Source organism: Coptis chinensis, chromosome 3, assembly GCF_015680905.1.
Source record: "Coptis chinensis isolate HL-2020 chromosome 3, ASM1568090v1, whole genome shotgun sequence".
NCBI lineage: Eukaryota > Viridiplantae > Streptophyta > Magnoliopsida > Ranunculales > Ranunculaceae > Coptis > Coptis chinensis.
Window position 1 is genome coordinate 112,366,587 of NC_141458.1, and position 20,310 is coordinate 112,386,896.

Below are 20,310 nucleotides of genomic sequence, written 5' to 3' on the forward strand. Positions count from 1 at the left end.
GGGTCCAAAAATCTAGTTCATATTAAAAGTAATTACCACATTCAAAGAAAATATAGATGATTTGTAGATATTTGCGCGATATATATGGATATTTGTCGATATATCCATGATATTTGCAGTCAGAAATACCCACACATAGTTGGTCGATATTTATGGATATTTATCAATATATCTATGAAATTTGTAGATTCCCCACTATAATATATCTCCATGGGAGTATATCCTCATACATATCCTGATCCTCATAAATCAGGAATCGATATTTTGTCAAATCCTGATATTTTGTACTATGCTTGGTAGAAGTTAAAAGAAGAGTATGTTTTAGAACGGGGAGAGAGAGAGAGATAAGAATGAAAACTGGAGAGAGAGATGGAAACTGGACTGGAGGAATAATAAAACAGCTGGGGACGAGAGTGAGGAAGGGTCTTTATCAGCTTTTCCAGTTTAGGCGCGCTTTGTTTGGTGCATCCGTGGATGAAAAGCCATAAGCAAATAATTGATTATTTATTTTGGTTTAATATTGTGATTAGTTTACCTACACATGGGGGTTTGGTAAACACAAGGCGTCGCGAACGGGTATGAGTCGTTTGTTGCAATGAAAGTTCAGATCTCCATGAAATGTACGTGGTGTTGTCCCTGGGGAGGTTGAAGTGATTCAATAACGCAGTGTCACTATGAAGTGTGAACCTACGCTGTCAAAAGTATAAAAGTAATAAAATTGTTTAAAAATGGGTGGTTAATTAGAATAAGGAATTTTCGCATTGAAAATACATATGAAGGATGATGGATGCAAACATGCAACACTAATTCCAAGTGAAGATGATCTCATCTCAAGAGAATATATATCAATTAGTAGGGGAAATAAAATCATTTGACTTCAGGATTAAGACGCATAGTGGACTGGATTGAGCCTCAAGACTCGATGAAAACGTACTTCGTGTATGTCCCATCAACCTCTACTAATTTTAATCTTCTCGCTATGCATATAAAGCATATATAACCTATGAGTTCTGTTGCAGCTAGCTACTGGTTGATTGTGTCTAATGTTTCTTTTAGCTTGGTTCTAGAGAATAGAGATGATCATAATTAACTTTGACCTGTATCAAATTTTTGTGAGTGTTGGGTACATCCGTATATGTTTGACAGAAGCCCATAAAACAGACTTCTTGGGTTCTTGGACCTCCGGGTTCTTTGTTGTATGGACCATATTACCAATAACTATTGGGCCTACCTTTTGTTTTATTGGACCACATCCATATGACCAATAATTATTGTGTCTCTTACTCTCTTCCACAGAATTAAAAAGAAAAAAGATTGGCGGGAATAAGACGGAAGGACGAAAGGAAGAAGATGAGTTTTCGCTGGATGAATTAACACGTTCTCGCTCTTTCTGTACGATTTGTTTGGATTTAGTTACCCAAATAAAAGATTTGACAGCCTATATATTCGGTAACAAAGAAATAAACATCACATGTTGCCTTGTGGGGCACCCTCTCTGAATCCAGATTCAATTTCTATTCATATTGAAAGCATGGAGCAATTTCAGTTCACATAGAGACATAGAGACATAGATCCATAAGGTATTATACGATCAGGTATGGATAAGGTATGGATAAGGTATGGATCCGGACTCAATTTTTATTCACACAAGTTTGCCTAATTGCCTTATACATTTATAGATCTTCACAATGTAGATCTTCACAATTTCTCCCAAATCACCATGAAAGCTCAAATAACTCAACCCATAACATCTCAAAAAGTAGCTGTGATCGGAGCAGGCGTGTCAGGCTTAGTAGTTGCACGCGAACTCCGCCAAGAAGGTCATCACGTCATAGTCTTTGAACAGAACAACAAGATTGGTGGAACATGGGTATATAACCCAAACACAGATTCCGATCTATTGAGTCTAGACCCATCACGAACCATAGTTCACACCAGTCTTTACGAGTCTCTCCGCACCAATCTTCCCAGGGAAGCATTGGGTTTTAGAGCTTACCCATTTATAGCTAAAGAAGAAGATAAGCATAGAGACCCACGAAGGTTTCCGGGTCACAGGGAAGTTCTGCATTATTTGGAAGATTTTGTGAGTGAGTTTGGGCTGAGTGAGTTGATTCGGTTTGAGACAGAAGTGGTACATGTTGAGTTCATGGAACAAAGGAAATGTGCAGTGAGATCACGAACGAAAGATGGAAATGTGGATAATGAGGTTTTTAATGCTGTGGTCGTTTGTAATGGGCACCATACAGTACCTAATGTCGCTGAAGTTCCATGTACACATTTTTCCCTCAAGTAGATTTGTGACAAGTAAAATGTCAACATGCGAAGTTTAATTCAACTTATAAATTACACGGTTTAATGATAGGAAACGAAATGACACAATTCATCAAAAATTGTTTATGTTATTAAGTAGTAAAAATTCGCTTCTGACTTTCTGTGATCATCGCTCACACGTCTATGTATGATCTTTTTCCAGGTATCGATGTATGGCCCGGGAAACAAGTTCATAGCCACAATTATCGTGTTCCTGGTCCCTTTAGGGAGAAAGTACGCTTCAGATTATTATCCTTCTTATATTTTCCTATTCCCATGTTCTTCATTTGAGATTTGGATTACATTGATAGTGGCTACCTTTAGATTCATTTTCTTTGAAGTTGCTGAAAATTAACATTATTGAATGAGGTTTAGTATGCATACAAGTCAGGTTGATTTGAGTGTGTTAGTTAGGTTCAACAGTCGTAACTAATAGGTGATGGCGTAATGTTTCACATATTAGAGATGCAGTCCTCCACTCCTCCATAAGTTATGATTTTCGATGTAGGATTCTTTTAACCAAGATGAATGTGGAAATGGCCTTAAGGCTATATGGTAACCCTGTACGTGTTTCAAAATTCATAGGGATTGTGTTAAGGTCCTCTCTCTTAATTGAAAATTTTCTGATTATTTTTTTGCAATCGACAGGTCGTGGTTGTAATAGGTGGTGCTTTTAGTGCTTTTGACATCTCCAGAGAAATCGCAGGAGTTGCTAAAGAAGTTCATGTTGCATCTAGATCTATTACCAATGCAAACCCCACTAAGCAACTTGGCTACGATAACATGTGGCTTCATTCTATGGTAAGGTATCTCTTTTATGTTGAATGGCAGCTCAGATTGTAAGTTGTCACTTGTTGAGGATATGTATTTGAACTTAATTCTGTAAATTTAATTGGTCAAATATGCTAATACAAACAAAATGATGCAGATAGAGAGTGCCCATGAAGACGGTACTATAATATTCCAAGATGAAAGTTCTGTTGTGGCTGATGTCATTGTACATTGTACCGGGTATATTTCTGTTCATACAACGGGATGAAAAGGAATATAAAAGTTCTCCAACGTTAAATTGAGTTGAAGTGTTTAAAGACTCGAACCGATTAAATTTCACGATTGAGGACCCAGTAGAATATATTCTTTTGCAAGATGATATTTTTGGAGTTTAAAGGCTTATATTCAAATAGCCTATTATATTCTCCATTATGAGAAGACTATCTTCACAAAAAATCAGCTCTCAATTCATCTTATAAATCCACTTTTGGTAGTGGAGTTCATATAACGGGCAAATACGTCAAATTATATATACTTACATTTCGTGAGGAGATTGTCTCCCGATAGGCAAATCTAGTGTTACACTTTATAACTAACACCTTATAGGAATATAAATGTGACTTGCTTATAGGCGCAGCCCTCGATTTGGGCTTCTTCCCTTAACACCTTTATAAATTTTTGACACCATATTTTCATAACTCCCAGCGTTAGTATTGACCAAACATTTGATGCTCAATTGCCTCCTTTTCAATTGATGTGTGGACAATTTTGGGATGGTTTCTCTTGCTTGTTATTATTCTGAATTGTATATATGTATATATAATTGCAATTTATTGTTATACACTGTCGACTTTTGAAGCTATAAACTCGTTCATTTAGAAATTGTTTTTCAGGTACAAGTTCGATTTCCCTTTCCTAGACAAAGGCGTTGTGACAGTCGATGATAATCGTGTTGGTATGTTGTATCAGCACATCTTTCCACCAAAATTTGCCCCATGGCTTTCTTTTGTTGGGTTAACTTGGAAGGTTTATCCCTATTTACTTCATGCTTTTTTATTATTATTTATTCGTGAAGTTATTTTGTTACACTTTCTTTCGTGGGTTAACATGGTTTTGTTTATGTTTCCAGTTTTCTACTTTTCCTCTGTATGAAGTTCAGAGTAAGTGGGTGGCTGGTATTTTGTCAGGAAGGATTTCACTTCCCACACAAGACGAAATGATAAAAGATGTGGAAGCCTTTTATTTAAAATTTGAAGCTGACGGAATTCCTAAAAGATACACTCATAACATATGGGATTATCAGGTAATTGGGTTTGCCAAGGATTATTTTTGTACATAGACTGTAATGACAGGCCACAATTAACTCATACTTAGCAGCATTAATTCGCCTTTATCCATTTACGACTGGTAATTTGGAAATGGTTGGAGATGCGAAATGAGAACATAGCCTAATATTGTATTTCTAAAATTGAGGAAATCAACAGTTGTCTTACATTCTTTGGACTAAATGATAAAATTCTTGCATTATAATGTCACAAAATGAGGATATTATGTTAGTCACAGATATTATCATTTGTTTCAGTTTAAGTACTATGATTGGTTGGCTGCTCAGTGTCAAATTCCACCAATTGAGGAGTGGAGAAGTCAAATGTATGCAGCAAATGGGATGAATAGGAATGTTAGACCAGAAGCTTATCGTGATGAGTGGGAAGATCAAAACTTGATTTTACAAGCACATGACGATTTCCTGCAGCCGTTGGATAAAGGTAATAAAATAAAGATTTTTTCTCGTCTATGTTGGTCGAACTAGTCTAACACTCTAACCAAATAAAAGGCGTGTTAATTTGTCCAAATCCCTCACATTTGTCACTAGTTTATAATAAACTCTCCACATTTGTAAACATCACGATTTTCTTCCACGCCATCTGACTTCCATCTCAGTTCCGTTGGTATTTTACCTAATACCAAAAATACTCCTCAAAAAGAGTTGTTATCAAACAACCATGGGATCTTAAAATGTTTAAAGGCTTGCTTTCTAAATCAGCTCGAACCAAGCCATGCCAAGTGCAGAACTAGGATGAAAGTCATACGGGGGAATTGTGATATTTGCCAATGCGAGGGATTTATTATTAACTGGTGACAAATATAGGAGGTTTGGACTTCGAGCAAATTAACCCATAAAAGGCCGATTTGTTGCAAGAAATGATGTTCTTTAAATTTTATGATGTGATAAACAGTGGATTAAGCATACATTAAGTGATAAAAACATGGTCCAAATCCTAATACGAATCATATAGTAAGTAATTCTTTTGCATGGGAAAAGACTGGAGATTGTTGTATCCATTATATTTGATTTGCGTAGAAGGTTGAAAAAGATAACTGCTTTTAGAAATAAAATCTCTGACTCTTTATCTAGTTGGGGACAATGAAGTGGAAATGTACAAAGATTAGTTTCCTACAGGTGGACAAATTCTGTCTTTGTTCAGAAATTATGTCATGCATGTTTTTCATATTCCTTGGTTAGGCGTATGTTTTTTTTTCATTAAGTGTAGATTGAATTCTTAATGTGGTATCATGAAATGCATTATGAATTTTGACACCCCTTAAATGGATTGGCACCACAATGCATATGTTGCTACATATCTCGTGGCAGTCACGATGATAAATACATCCATAAATACATGTGGACAAATTTTGTTTCTGTTCAGATATATATTATTATGTCATATTTTTCATATTCATTTGTGATATGCATTATGAATTTTGACACCTCTTAGATTGATTGGCACCACAGTCGTAGTACATATGTTGCTATATATCTTGACGTAGTCGCATTGAGAAATAAATCGATATATACTCTCACGGTTATGATAGAGCTTAGTGTGTTATGATTGAAGGGTATGTGTTTTTGACAACATAGAGTGGATGGCCTTCTTTGAGATATCTTCTCTCACCTTCAAACTACCCCTGATAACATTTACCATCATAGAGAACTTGGATAAGGTGGAGACAGGGACGAATTTGATCCATTCAATCTTTAATTAGAGCATGAATCACTGAGCTTTGGGATCTCTTTGACTAGGTCTGTGTTTGGTTCTTCGAAAAGGAAGTCCATGAAAATATGAAAGTTTGCGAAACATCTTGTTGATCCTTGGTGTAATGGTCATTTCAACCTACTCTGGACTTATGGAGTCTGGAGATGTTTGTATAGAAAACCCTTAAATGTATGTCGTACGTACTGCAAAAAGAGTTTTCTGATTGCCATTTAAATGTTGACCCAACCTGTGTATTTTGTGGCCAAGAACCTGAATCTGTTCTACTGTTCTACACCTTTTCTCTCTGTCCTTGTTTTTTTTTTTTTTGACTGGTTTAGGTCTCCCCCCCCCCCCACAATCATTTGCTATGTTCATCAACTATTTATAATGGCAGTGTCTCAACATGATTGGAAGCTAAACTAATCACCTATGTAGCATGCACACTAGGTACTGCAGAGCATTGGAACAACGGAAATTCAGCAGAGATGGAGGTGAAAGATTCTGATGGAGGTTGTGCAGTTGGAGCCCGACAAATCAATTAGTTAATAATTGAATCTCTCCATTAAATGGATAAATGCCCAAGTAGATCCATTAATTTTTTTTATTTATTTATTGGTAAGGATCCATTAATTTTAAGATTGTTTTAAAATAAGATCAGTAATTCTTTGATGTTGGCGGAGTTCGAGCCCCAGACCTCCGGTATCATCACCCAAAGATTTTACCGACTTTGATAGTCGGCACCTGCGATCCATTAGAATATTGTCTTCATTGTATAAGTCTTTAGCCATTAGCAGGAGCTTTATCACTGACTATGTATTTCCATTTGTTTGTTCGTATCTCCTATGTCCTTGGGCAAACTATATCAGCCAGAGAGCAAAATACAAGCCAATGTGTCATACTCCAAATTTTTAGAAAATTAAAATAGAAAATTATTCAAGATATAATTATCTCAATCATCACCCTATTCTATCTTCTGAAAACCCAGGATAAAACAAAACCATAATAACCCATTATTAAACACGATATAGAAAAATGAGATCAAATTAAAACAAAAAAAAAAAAAAAAAAAACTCTTACTAACCAACTATATTATATCTGTTTCAAATCAAAATTTTCCACTTCAGAAAAACTTAAATCAGTAAGACTCCAAAAGCGAATCCAAATCAAACGTTGTCATCTACTGTATTCTACCATCTATGTTTCTAAGAACACACCCACGTTGCAAAATAAAACAAACATAGGTCAGCAATTTGAATTTATTGGTATGAGTAAGACTAAAATAACATATACAGTACTACATTCAATCTTTCAAATAAATAAATATAACATTACCAACCATTTCAACTTGGAAGACAAGATAGTTCCATTTTTCAAAACGGCGTATAGTTTCTTCCCAAGTAAGATTTCAATTCCATTATCTAGTAAATTAATTTAATTAACATCTTACCTATATCCGCTTATGTAATAAGATATGATAACGTCCCTGCATAAGATGTTAATAAGTCCTACCCTCCTGCAAAACAAAGTTAGGTTTCCCAAACATAAACATTTAATTCATGCATATACTTCACTCTCACAACAACTATGAGAATACACAATCTGGCATAATACATCACCAATATTAACATTCATGTCACATTCCTTCGTAAGAAATTATATGTATCATATAATAATACACAACCAATCATATCCAACAACTCACTCATATATAAAGCCAATATTTTACTTAAAACCACTCGTCTACTTATGAGAATGGGGAAAATATCACAACCAATGAGTACATTCATCCCTTGTGAGTATCAACTCACACAAACCACGTATATATTTCTCAGAAGAAATCATGTACATCATAATACATAAATATTCATATGCAATAATTCCATCATACTTAAAATCAATATTTTACTAATTAACCACTCGTCTACTTGTGAGAACGAGGAAAATATCACAACTAGAGAGTACATTCATTCCTCGTGAGTATCAACTCACACCAACCACATATATATTTTTGTAAGAAATCATGTACATCATAACACATAAATATTTATATACAATAACTCAGCCACACGTAAAATCAATATTTTATTTTGCTTATTAATTATCTTGTTGACTCATTTATTAAAAGACACAGCCCAACATTTAGTTCCTACTTCACGATTTGCACTTCACTCATTTGCAAAATCACACATATCTGTGTGCATCACTCACACCGAATACCATTACAAGACATATGTCCCAAGCGGGGATATCGCCTCCAGGAAACATATTTCCATCTTGTAAACTCGTAACTTGTGAGTCACAGCCATCTCACACATAATCACAAAGCCTCTTTTGGGCATAACAAAATATCAGGTCATTCATAGCACATTCAATGAATACCTTGGGTCATTCCCGCCACATTCAAGGAATACCCATCATAATATAAATATGTCATTCATTGCACATTCAATGAATATCTTAGGTCATTCCAGCCACATTCAAGGAATACCCATCATAACACTAACAGGTCATTCATGGCACATTCAATTAATAACTTAGGTCATTCCTGCCACATTCAAGGAATACAAACCTACATTCCCGTACATTCAAAGAATACAGCCAACCCGCAAGGCGAATGTCTTAGTTCCTCTTTAAGGCGGCTTTTCACATGACATTATTAGTCATAAACATTTCATTTCATTTCTTTTCATCAAATAGGCGTTGAGAGATCTAAAGATGTGGGCGACACATTAAATTTTCACCGGACACTTTTAGACCGGATTTCAACACTCAAGAGTTTTCATTTATTAAAATATTTTTATCATAACTAAACATCATCTCAAGCAATAGAATCATTACTAAATATTCCAAACACAATAACCAATCAACTCACCTCATTATCAATTATATAAATCATAGATATCAAAATTCTCAATTATGATTAACATGTTAATTAAATGCCTCATGAATACCTTTTAAACAACCACAATCACGTACACAATTAAATACTAACATTGTTCACATATAGTTATCACAATAACTAATATATAATATATAATATATAATATAGTATAGTATAGTGTAGTGGTTGCACTTTTGCTCAAAACTGCCTACGTATCCAAAAATTTTAAAGATTTGAATCAAGTCTTCGTAGTTCTTATCAGCCACATAGTCAAAGTCAAAATCCATTAGTGGCAATATATATATTTGCATAATATACCATGTCCAATCTTTATTAAATAATTTAAAACATATTTATATAAGTTTCGACAACATCCTATTATTGGATTTGTCCACAAAGTTCAATATGTCAAAAGTCTGAAAAGTCAACATTCAAAAAGTCATCGGTCAAGCCCAACGTTCAACAGTCAAAAAGTTATTTCCCAAAATCAGTTAATCCAAAACTCATCCCATAACCGATTAACTAAACAGTGACTCATAAGTCCTAAACCGACTTGGCTAGTCTGACCGGTTAAATAACTTAAGTCTTAACCCAACCCATAAACAAATTAAGCCCAACTAGAAATAGTTTTTATAAACCGATCCAACCCTCACAACTCTAATCCCACAATTCAGGAACTAAGACCCAAGACCCAACTAAAAGAAACTAAAGCCCAACCCACTTAAAATGAAGACTTGCCAAAATAAACAAAAGCTAAAATTTCGGCCCAAGCCCAACTAAAAGAAACTAAAGCCCAGCCAATTAAGAGTTCGTCTTCTACCTCTTTCTTCCTCCTCAATAGCCAACATCACCACCGAATCAGCCACCACCAATCTCACTCCAAACACCACCAAAAGGTTCGGTTTTGCTCCCCATAAAAACCCAACCTTTTAGTATAAACAAAACTCAAATCCCCCACTTCTCTAAATCCGCCTCGACGCCATTAACCACCGTCCGACGACTTCACACAGTACTCCAAACAAACCACCAACCTCTACACCCATCACTCGACATCAGCTAACAACCCCTTCAACCAACCAAAAAGGATTGGTTCTCACAACCAAAACAACCGGCAATATAAAATATGCGAAAAACTCAATCACTATAATCTAACAATTTTCGACAGTATGTAACCATGTGATTAGAGTCAATAATTTGAATTATTATAAATACACTTTGTTCAATCAGTGCGCAGACAAATCGTAGACAACTTTTCAGTTGTTCAATCACTATGCAGACATATCGCAGACAAGTTTACAGAGCATGCATAGAACGACACAGAATGAACAAAAAATTTATGAGCAGTGACAGAAGTTCGTAAAAATTTAAAAAGACTATTAGTAACGAATAAAATCTATGAGTTCAATGAAAAGATAAAAATATCTACTCACCGGTTATACTCTCTATCAGTATCTCCACCAAGAAGCCTCCTTTTTCCTCTCTCAGTAAAATTCTCATTTTTTTCCTCTGTGTAAAACTCTCTCTGTGTTAAAACTCTCCGTATAAAACTCTACGTTTTTTTTTTTTTTTTTTAACCCCTAAATATCCTCTTTACCCTATCTCTTTTTTTTTTTTTTTTAAACCCCCGAAAATAAGAAATGGGGTTTATTCTCTTTACCCTATCTCTTTCTAATCTTTATCATTTTTATTTTATTTATTATTATTATTATTGTTATTCTTTTTATTGTATTAGTAAATATATATATAAAAAAAAAAACGGGGTGTTATACCATGCCACTAGGCATAATTCCATTGCTTACAGACAAATACTAAAAGTCGATGACATGCAAGTGTGTGTTGATATTCCGATATACTTCTTACTTTCTTATGTCAGCGAGTTTGAATTTGGAATAGAATGTTCAAAGGTTCAAATTGATGTAGTGATGTTGAATACTCATGGACGTCGTGGTGACCTTTGAAGTTTATCCTCTGTAACTAGAGTGGAATTCACGGCTATTTCTATTCAACTAAGAAAGTATTGAAAACAATAAAAGAGTTCACGGGCTTCAACAACACAATGCTCTAAGCATATGATGAGTGGAGATCCAAGCTACCTTCTGAACTGCTAAAGAAAGGGAACAATTTAGTAAAAAACAAAAGACATGGCAATAATTAATAACAAAACCAGAGCCGGCTCAGAGCTTATCCATAACAACATAGCAATACAATAAGTAATGCAACTGAACCAAGCCGGCTCAAGTCAATCATTGGAATTGCCAACTTCCCCTTACGACGAAGTCGCAGTCCAATTGTTTTGTGAATGTTCTGGTTTCAATGTTTTATATAACAAACATACCGTACTCATCATGCCTCAAAAACATTCATTATGTTGCGAGTTCTCTGAGCTTTCATTTACAGTATGCTACTAGCTGTTTTTTATCCACATGTTGGTCATCACTATGAATAAACAGAGACTTTGTTAGAAATGATGATAAAAAATAGAGGAATGGAGAGAGAAATAGAAGTGGAGAAGAGGAAGAGAGAGAGAGAATGAAGTAAGAGAACCATAAGGTTTTTTGGAGAGAATAAAGAGAAAACTTAATTTTCTATTTATTTCAATTATTAACTAATTGATTGGAACAAAAAAAAATAATGATGATAATTGTTTGGTAGACACACGTGGGCTCTTATTAGAGCCAGTAGATTTCACCAGCAATAGCCGCTGGTGAACAAATTCGGACTCGTGCAGTTGATGCCACTAAGAGAGTAATGGCTAAAAGTATGTGTTGTAAAATCAGTTGTCCATGCAGCCAAACTATCTGTCCTGTTGACTTGTCAACAAGATATTTTACATGTTATCTGTAAGGGAGATTGTCTGAATGTTGTGAAATGTATTGTTACTGTACTAGTATTTGGTCGTGTAGTATTTGCTCGTTCCGTAAGGCACAGATACGCGTGCCTTCGGCGCCCCCGACACACATCTGCATCCTCTCGTACGGTACAGATATGCGCATCTTCGGCATCCCCGACGTGCATCCGCCCTTCAAGATTTATTACATAAATACGTGCACCTTTCGCACCTCTAACGCCCAGCGATCCGCCCCACATATACGGCCGCAATCTGATACACTTTGGTGCCCTCGACGCACATCCGCCCGATCATAAAGATATATCGTGCCTTTGGCACATCCACGCCCCCCCCCCTCTACTCATGTTTCTAGAGCCCAACATCCTATAAAAGTTCAATCCAAAAACAATCCACACTTTTTTTTGGGTGGGGTGGGTGAGGTGAGATTTTTTTTAAACTCACTCCAAAAAACTTGTTAACTCACCCTAGGAAACACAATCTAGTGGCTATGGTGACCAAATATCACCTTGTGAGGTGGAATTTGTATTCCCACTCCTCCTTTCTTTGTTATATAGATTACTAGTTAATCCCAAAAAACTTGTTAACTCACCCTATGAAACACAATCTAGTGGCTATTATCATTATGGTGTTGTGGCACAACCAAATATCACCTTGTGAGGTGGAATTTGTCGTCCCACTCCTCCCTTCTTTGTTATATAGATTACTAGTTAATCCCCATGCCTTCGGCACGGATTTCATGAAGAAACATCATAAATAATGTAATTTAAAATTTTACATGCATTTACTATTTATTGTGATGGGAAAAAAAAATTGATAAGTGGGTAGCTCGATGAAAATAGGAGTGTCGAAGAATAGGAAATTCCCTTATAGAGCCAAAAAATAAAAATTGATAAGTAGACAACTCGATGAAAATAGGAGTGTCGAAGAATAGGAAATTCCCCGGTAGTGTCGAAAAATAGGAGTGTCGAAGAAATCCCAAGAAAATAAAAGACATAAAATTAAAAAATAAAAATAATAAACAATACATTTTACGAATAACTATGTTGGAAATTTACAAATGAAAAACATATAAATTGACCATCAATAATAATATTCCTAAAGTTTCACCATGCCTTCACTTTCTTTGGTAACTAACTAATATTACAACAGAGTTGTTTCACCAAACAAATATTCAACAAAAATAAACTACAACGTTTAACGCATTAACTTACTATCCAAGTTACAAATTGTCCAAAGTCCTTGTCGATATAATATACTTAAGTTATGACCTGTAACCCTAAAAATTCAAAACTAACAATATCACAGTCACTCAACCAACACCAATGTAAAAATCCCATCAAATCACCTAGAATTGGAGTAGAGGTCTTGGCTAGTACATCCTCTTCACTACAAGAGTAAATGGAAGAAATGAAACATTTTCACCCCAAAAAAGGAGGCACCATGAGAAGAAGTTCGAGAGCAAATTGTACGTAGTGACCTGAAAACACAATCCAACGTACACTTACCCTTTGCTTTCAAAGTGTTATTTTCAATAGTACAATAGGAATTCCAGTGAGGACTTTGACCACCAAGTCCATACAGTCTTTCACAACACTCTATGCAAGTATGACTTGTGCCTTGAATTTGGAACAACATATCATTAGTTAGCAGTGTTTGGCATGTTTGGTTGTATATGTATAAATGAAAAGGCCTACGACTAAATCAGAACAAAGAAAAACCAATTGAATGCACATAAACTCGGGAGGTTAAGGGGTCTAGATCACCAACGTCATATTCATTGAAGTAGTCGATATTGCATATATATGCCACAAAAGCTATCCACCAAGTGCATATTTCATTTCAAAAGCTATGCGGGTTAGCATCAATACTACCTTTAGTGAACTTGAAGCACCAAAAATCTAAACTTATACCATCTTGCAACCTGAAATAAGACTCTGCAAAGTTTCTATCAAACATAAAAGGTGTATAACACTTTTTTTAAAACACAAACTCAAAAGTCAAAATAATGACCAATATAATATCAACAAATACAATTTTAATTCAATGCAACAAAAAAGTACATTTAGTTCAGGTAATGCTAGCTTTGGGAAGTATTGAGTATCATATTGGAAAGGCATGTATACGTAACAAAGTCTAATAATACTGCTATTATGCATATGGATTAAGGGAACATCGATCAGGATAAAGATGTAACTATAGACTGTACCTAAACATTTAATTTACTTCTTTAGAAACTCAAAAAATATATACTTCACGTGGATGCTTAAGTTTGAAAAGCAAAAGGGTCTCAAATGCACATATATAGGGCATGAGAATAAACTTTATATTGAATGGGGCTTTTATTGGGGCCACATTTGGGGGCAAACTTGAACATCTGCTTCGCTTTTACGGGCAAAAGCCTGTGTGTGGCAAAGATTTTTTTTTTTTTAGTTTGTAAACTGTTATATTGATTGGTAAAATAGAAGTAGTAGGGGTGGGCAAATATCATGAACAAAAGATATTAAATTGGCATGTAAAAAATCAAAGTTATTTGATCAAATGTAAAGGCAATTTGGTAAATTGTAGGTAAGAATAAAAGAGTAAAGGTTTCGGTAGTTTCAATATTGGTGAGTGATGGTAGTTTGGTATAAAAACTTTAGGAAAGAAACATAACAAAATAAATATATGGTCGGCAGTTAAGAATTGAAACTATAGTTAAAAAGACCATAAAAAGGAGTTCATGGGCTTTTTAGATGAAACTATTTAGTCTTAAATATAAAGGGCTGGGCTATGAAGGTATTGGCTTGGCTTTTTAGTTGGATGTATTTGATATGGGCATGTCAATATACTGAAGGATCGGCAAATCATATTTGAACAACAATAGGATCGGCAAATCATATTCGTACCGCAATTGGATCGGCAAATCATGTTTGAACGACAATTGGACAATTGGATTGGCAATTCAATTGGATCGGCAATGCGAGCGGCATTTTTCAATATTCAGATCGGCAAAAAGACAATAGAAATACAGATGGGCTCGGCAATGCATGTTGATGTATGTTCCAAAAGACTGATAGAAGTAGTTGTAACAAAACTTGGTTACACGAACTCAGCTGAGACCAGATCCTTGTTCATGTTACTTGGAAGCGGCCAAACAATCTTGAATGGCCCTTGTATAACGCCGATCTTGTGATAATTTAGGATCAAATCTTTCGAGGCATTTGGTGCTCGCCACCACTCTGTAGAGCGCTTTCCAGTTACAACCAAGTTTTCTTCATGCCAAAGACAGTTATTACTTGAACGAACATCTAGTTTTAAGTCATGAAATTCTTGTATATTCAAGAAGGTGCTCTTCGTATTGCTGAAGTTGGTCTGTTGGGCTACCACTGCAGAGTGGTGTTTATACTTTGATGGAAAAAATGCTATCAATCAAGAGGCTTCACCACAAGTTTACTCCAAGTCTTTTTTATTCATTTTCCTTGCTCGGTGGCAGCCATTTCAACGTCAAGAAAAGTTCTGCTTGTAGTTTGGATGATGTAAACGAGGACAGTCCTCTTGGGAAGCTGAACAATGTGTGTACTAATTCGTGGAGGCTCTCCTTTTCGACCATGGCTGAAACGATATTAGTGCAGGCTCGTGACCCATCTCGCCTAAGTGTAGAATTAGAAAATTCCATTGTTGAATGCAGATTTGATGATTCATGGAAGTTATATCAACAGTATAAGGAGATGGAAGGATTTCCTAGAAAATCCATATTAAATAATCTTCTTACTGGTCTTGCAGAAAGTCGTGACCTTCAGTGGCTTGCATGAATTGTTAAAATTTGAAACTCTAATATACCTCTCTTTCAGTCTTGCAAAGTATGGGTTGCCAATACCTGCATCGACTGTGCTAAGAAGAATGGTTGAAACAGAAAAGTATCCCCCGATAACGGCATGGTCGGCAATTGTGGCTCATATGTCAAGGACAGCCTCTGGTGCATACCTTGCTGCTGAGTTAATTCTAGAAATAGGATACTTGTTCCAAGATAACAGGGTAGATCCACGGAAGAAGACTAACAGGCCTTTGCTTTCGATGAAGCCTAACACTACTGTCTTCAACCTTGCTTTGGCTGGCTGTTTGTTATTTGGCACAACTAGGAAGGCTGAACAACTTATGGAAATAATGCCTCGAGTTGGTATAAAGGCTGACTCGAATTTACTGATTACAATGGCACATATCTATGAAATAAATGGACACAAAGATGAACTCAAGATGCTTAAGAGACATAGATGACACTTGTAACTTGGGGGACTTACAATATCAACAGTTCTATAACTGTTTGCTGACGTGTCATTTGAACTTTGGTGACCTTAGTTCTGCATCACAAATGGTCTTGGAAATGCTCTCTAAGGCGAAGAAAGCACGAAATTATCTTGCTTCGGCAACACTTACACTTGAAGCTGCTGGTACTAGTAAGTTCTCCTCGCCCACAGTAAATTCCAGACAAGCTCGTGGCCTTAAAAAATCTGATGTTCTAAAGCAGCCTAAATTTGTTGAAAGCTCAGACTTGTCGTATGAAGAGTTCTGTAGAGATCGAAATTATGTAGGCCTAGAGGCTGAGGCAAAAGAGACACTTGATCTTTTATTGGAAAACTTGCAGAAGCGAGAAAATTTACTTCTGAATGTGGTATACTTCGGCCAACTGAGGAAATTTACGCCAAACTGGTTAAGTCCTTCTTTGAAGCTGGAAAGGTCAAAGAACTGGCTGAATTTTTGATAAAAGCAAATAAAGAAGATGTCCCAGTTGCTATCGAAAATTCAACAAGCGGCAAATCAAGCAGCGTCAATTCATTCAGCGGCTATTCAAATGGATCAGCACACCAGGGCAATTTAAAGTATCGAGCGGCATCGGCAGTTCAAAGATTCGGCATTGGTTGTTCAATGGGATCAGCAAGAGTGATCGAAGCAACTGCTCAAAGAGATCGAGCGGCATGTCTAACACTTAGGGTCGGCAATCATATAATTCCGCAACTTTGTTTTCCAAAATAATGATCGGCATGTTACTAGCGGCTAAATTTGTGTTCCGAAAATTAATAGGTCGGCAGTTGTTATATAATTTTTGGTTTGTTAATCAATTGGGTTAGACACAGTAGAATACTAAGAGGATTAGGAGCGGATAGAATAAGGATCATCTGGAGAAGTTGGGAGAAGCCGATTTTCACTAATCAGAGGCGAACTTGGAAACTAAGTGTTTGATATTTTGGGCCAGTAGTGAATAGAGAGTCCTATTGGTTTACGTTTCTTTATGAGTTCTTGGATATAAAAAGAAACCAAGTCGGCTCCCATAAGTCATAAAACTGATTGAGAAAAAAACAAAACAAAGTTCTGATATTATAATTCTTTTTCGTTCGTCTTGCTCAATAAGGTTTGCACGTTGGAGACTCTAGTGCTTACCAAGGTGGTTTCGTGGCTTGATGGTTCGATCAATTGAATCGAGGTTTGCGAAAAGGCCAGATTTTTATTTTGTTTAGTTTTTTACAGTATTGAAAATATTTGTTTAATGGAGAGGAATTATAACTTGAAGAGGAGATGGGTGATAAGGGGGATTTTAATATGAAAAGGGTGGCGAAGGGTATTAATGCAGATAGTTTGAGAGCACAATATGATATTGGAGATGATGTTTCTATTGAGTATGTTGGTAGCGATATCGACCAAAAATGTTAAAAGGATGAGATAATTTTATTGTTTTCACATTTTTGGCTTGGTTGTAGTATTCCATTCCGGAAATCAGTTTCCGAGTTATTAGCTCGATGGAGATTACATCCTTTACAATTATCCCCTGGCTATTGGGTTATCTTTGCCCGTGTAGTGAGGATTTGTAAGGTTTATCAAAGGAGTATGTCGTCAGACCTTTTGTTTGAGTTATTGAAGCCTCTACGACAAAACAAGGCTTCTTCTAAAAGTTATGCGTTGGGATATCATAACCATCACAACCAGAATTATCGGTTTTATGGGATGCCTTCGAACTACAATAATGCAAAATTGTATGGTTTTAAGATCAAAGGCAATTGGAGGTTCGAAAATATTGATTATCCTAACAATATATTAGGTAAGATATTAACTTAATATTCTTATAATTATTTTAAATAGTTAGCATCACATTATGATTATCTTGTTCTTTTTTTATAGGGGATATTCTGAAGTTTCCAAATATATCATTGTTTAGCAGCAAGATGATAAAAAAGAAATTTGTTAGTTTGTTTAGTCATAATGCAGATGTCTATGATCTGTCGTTTCCAGACGATTTTGTAGATTATTATCATGATATAGAAACTGGACTGCTTAATGAGCCTAGGGAATTAGTACCTTATTGTGGCTCAAAGAAGAAAAAGAATGTTATTGTAGATGATAGCAGTGAAGATGACGAAGAAGTAGAAGGAGATGACTCTGAGGATAGTGGACAAGAAAATATTAGAAAGAAGAAAAGAAGCATACGTCCAAAAAAGAAGAAAAATAAAACTGAGAATAACTCAAGTAAAATTGAGGAAGGGATTGAGAGTCGAGAAATGTTATGTATATAATATTTCTTTTAAAATATCATATATGTAATACCTATAATATGTTTTGGAATGATGTTTCATTATGACATGTTTTTTGTCTTCCAACACAAAAAACTACTGATGTGCATGATATTGATGATGATGATGATATCGGTGGGGAAGCGATGACTAACAGTATATCTGGACTTGATGTTAGTGTTGATCTTGTTTCTGTGATTTTGAATAATATTCATTATTGATTGTTTAATGGTTCTTTTGGTAATGTAGATTGAAAAAGTTTTTGATGGTGGAGATACAATGGGTTCAACTTCTGTTGTCAAGATCAATTTTGGAGTGCCAACTCCTTTTGGTGGGAGTAGTTTTGGAGTTCCAACACCTGTTGTTGGCACCAATGTTGGTGTAGCAACTTCTGCCGATGGCACCATTGCTGGTGTGTCGAGTTTAGTATCAACTGTTGTTGGCACTAGTGCTGGATTGCCGACTTCTATTGACACCGATGCAGGCGTGTCAACAGAAGTGTCTACTGTGGTTAGTACCAATATCATTGTTGGCTCAACTGTACCTTCTCAATGCAGCCAGGGATGAGCGGCAGTTCTACAACGCCTGTGCTCATCACTCCAGACGTGCAAGCCTTGGCAATTGAAGGTTAGATGTTGAATAGTTATTTTTATAGTATTTACTTATTATTATATATTATTATTTTAAATCATTTTGTCTGATATTTCAGATCCAGAGTTATTGTGTTTGGATTATCAACGAAGTGTAGATTTTGTAAAAACCGTTAATATGTTGAATTCAAAGCTTGCAGAGGTAATTTGTGTGTGTGTGTGTGTGTGTGTGTGTGTGTTTTTTTTTTTTTTTTTTTTTTTTTTTGAGTAACACATTATTTTTGTTCTCTTAGGCGTCGAAGCTTGGGGATTGTGCTAAAGAAATCTTAGAAGCAAAATAAAATTATAAGATTAAAACCAATGAATATGCGAGATTGAGAAATATTTGGAAGGAGAGAGAGCTCATCTTTCAGGAGAATGAACGATTGAGATGAGTACTTATGAGAAATGAAGTAGTTTTGCATGACTATGAGATAAAAATGAATATCATGAAAGTTGAATTGTCGAAACAGAATCAAGAAATTGTTGTTCTCAGGGAGCAGAAGGTTTTGAGTGATGAAGTTGAGATTTAAAAATGTGAGAAATTGGAATTGGCTAAACGAGTTTGCGAGGCTGAGGGGATTAGAGGAGACTACAAGGTACTATTGGAAGAGAATGCATTTTTGAAAAATGAGTTAGATGAATATCATGAGAGGGTGGAAAATTTTAGGGTTGGGTGTGAAGAGAAGGATGATATGATTGAGAAGCATGCAATTGAAACTAAGAAATCTGGGGCGTTGTTGTGTGAAGCATCGGCAAATGTTGGACTTTGGAAATCGAGAGATTCTAAGAAACGAGAAAATTGCAGCAGCTGTCAGATTATTATACTGTGTTATAGGAAGGTGGAAGATGTATCACCATCGGATCTAAAAGATGTTCCAGTTCCAGTGGAGGATAGCATTATGCCGCAACTTCTTGAGTGAAGTTTTTATTTTTTATTGTTAGGATGATGTGAGGTTAGGTTACGGTTTTTTCTTTCTCGATTATGTTTATTTTTTCCACTGTATTCATGATTATTGGATTTTATCTATTTTTTATTAGATTGGCAATCAGAATAGGTCGGTCAAAATATATAAGAGTTGGGTAATCTGGCCTTGAGGTACATCGGCAAAATAGATATAAGTATTAAGGATAACGTAATTGGGGTGTCGCCGCCCCCATAATATAATAATAACGTAATGAAATTTGGGGTGTCGCCGCCCCCAAAGTGTAATGATAACATAATGAAATTTGGGGTGTCGCCGCCCCCCTAGTGTAATGATAACGTAATTAAATTTGGGGTGTCACCCCACGATAA

General features: G+C 35.7%; 1 protein-coding gene and 1 pseudogene across 3 annotated transcripts; both read left to right on the plus strand.

Moving 5' to 3' along the window:
• Nucleotides 1-1,249: 1,249 nt before the first annotated feature.
• On the plus strand, nt 1,250-6,763 carry LOC147513047 (flavin-containing monooxygenase FMO GS-OX-like 3). Of its 2 annotated transcripts, none has more exons than XM_086596073.1 (8): nt 1,250-2,270; nt 2,474-2,544; nt 2,959-3,111; nt 3,239-3,321; nt 3,975-4,107; nt 4,211-4,384; nt 4,664-4,847; nt 6,552-6,763. In XM_086596073.1, exons 1-8 carry the CDS (start codon nt 1,721-1,723, stop codon nt 6,656-6,658), a joined length of 1,455 nt encoding a protein of 484 aa, XP_086452199.1. In that variant the 5' UTR covers nt 1,250-1,720; the 3' UTR covers nt 6,659-6,763. The 2 variants fall into 2 exon arrangements, with proteins under 2 accessions (XP_086452199.1, XP_086452200.1); XM_086596074.1 differs by having other exon boundaries at nt 1,610-2,270; nt 6,564-6,763.
• Nucleotides 6,764-14,781: 8,018 nt separating this feature from the next.
• Nucleotides 14,782-17,101, plus strand: LOC147513048 (pentatricopeptide repeat-containing protein At1g03100, mitochondrial pseudogene; annotated as a pseudogene). Its single transcript, XR_015215196.1, has one exon. The product of XR_015215196.1 is annotated as a pentatricopeptide repeat-containing protein At1g03100, mitochondrial pseudogene (transcript).
• The last annotated feature ends 3,209 nt before the right edge of the window (nt 17,102-20,310 follow it).

Excerpts from the sequence above, each read along its gene's own strand:
- LOC147513047 (XM_086596073.1), top strand. The coding sequence starts at position 1,721 with ATGAAAGCTCAAATAACTCAACCCATAACATCTCAAAAAGTAGCTGTG. Across the intron at positions 2,545-2,958 it reads CTGGTCCCTTTAGGGAGAAA|GTCGTGGTTGTAATAGGTGG; the intron begins GTACGCTTCAGA and ends TGCAATCGACAG. Across the intron at positions 3,322-3,974 it reads GTCATTGTACATTGTACCGG|GTACAAGTTCGATTTCCCTT; the intron begins GTATATTTCTGT and ends ATTGTTTTTCAG.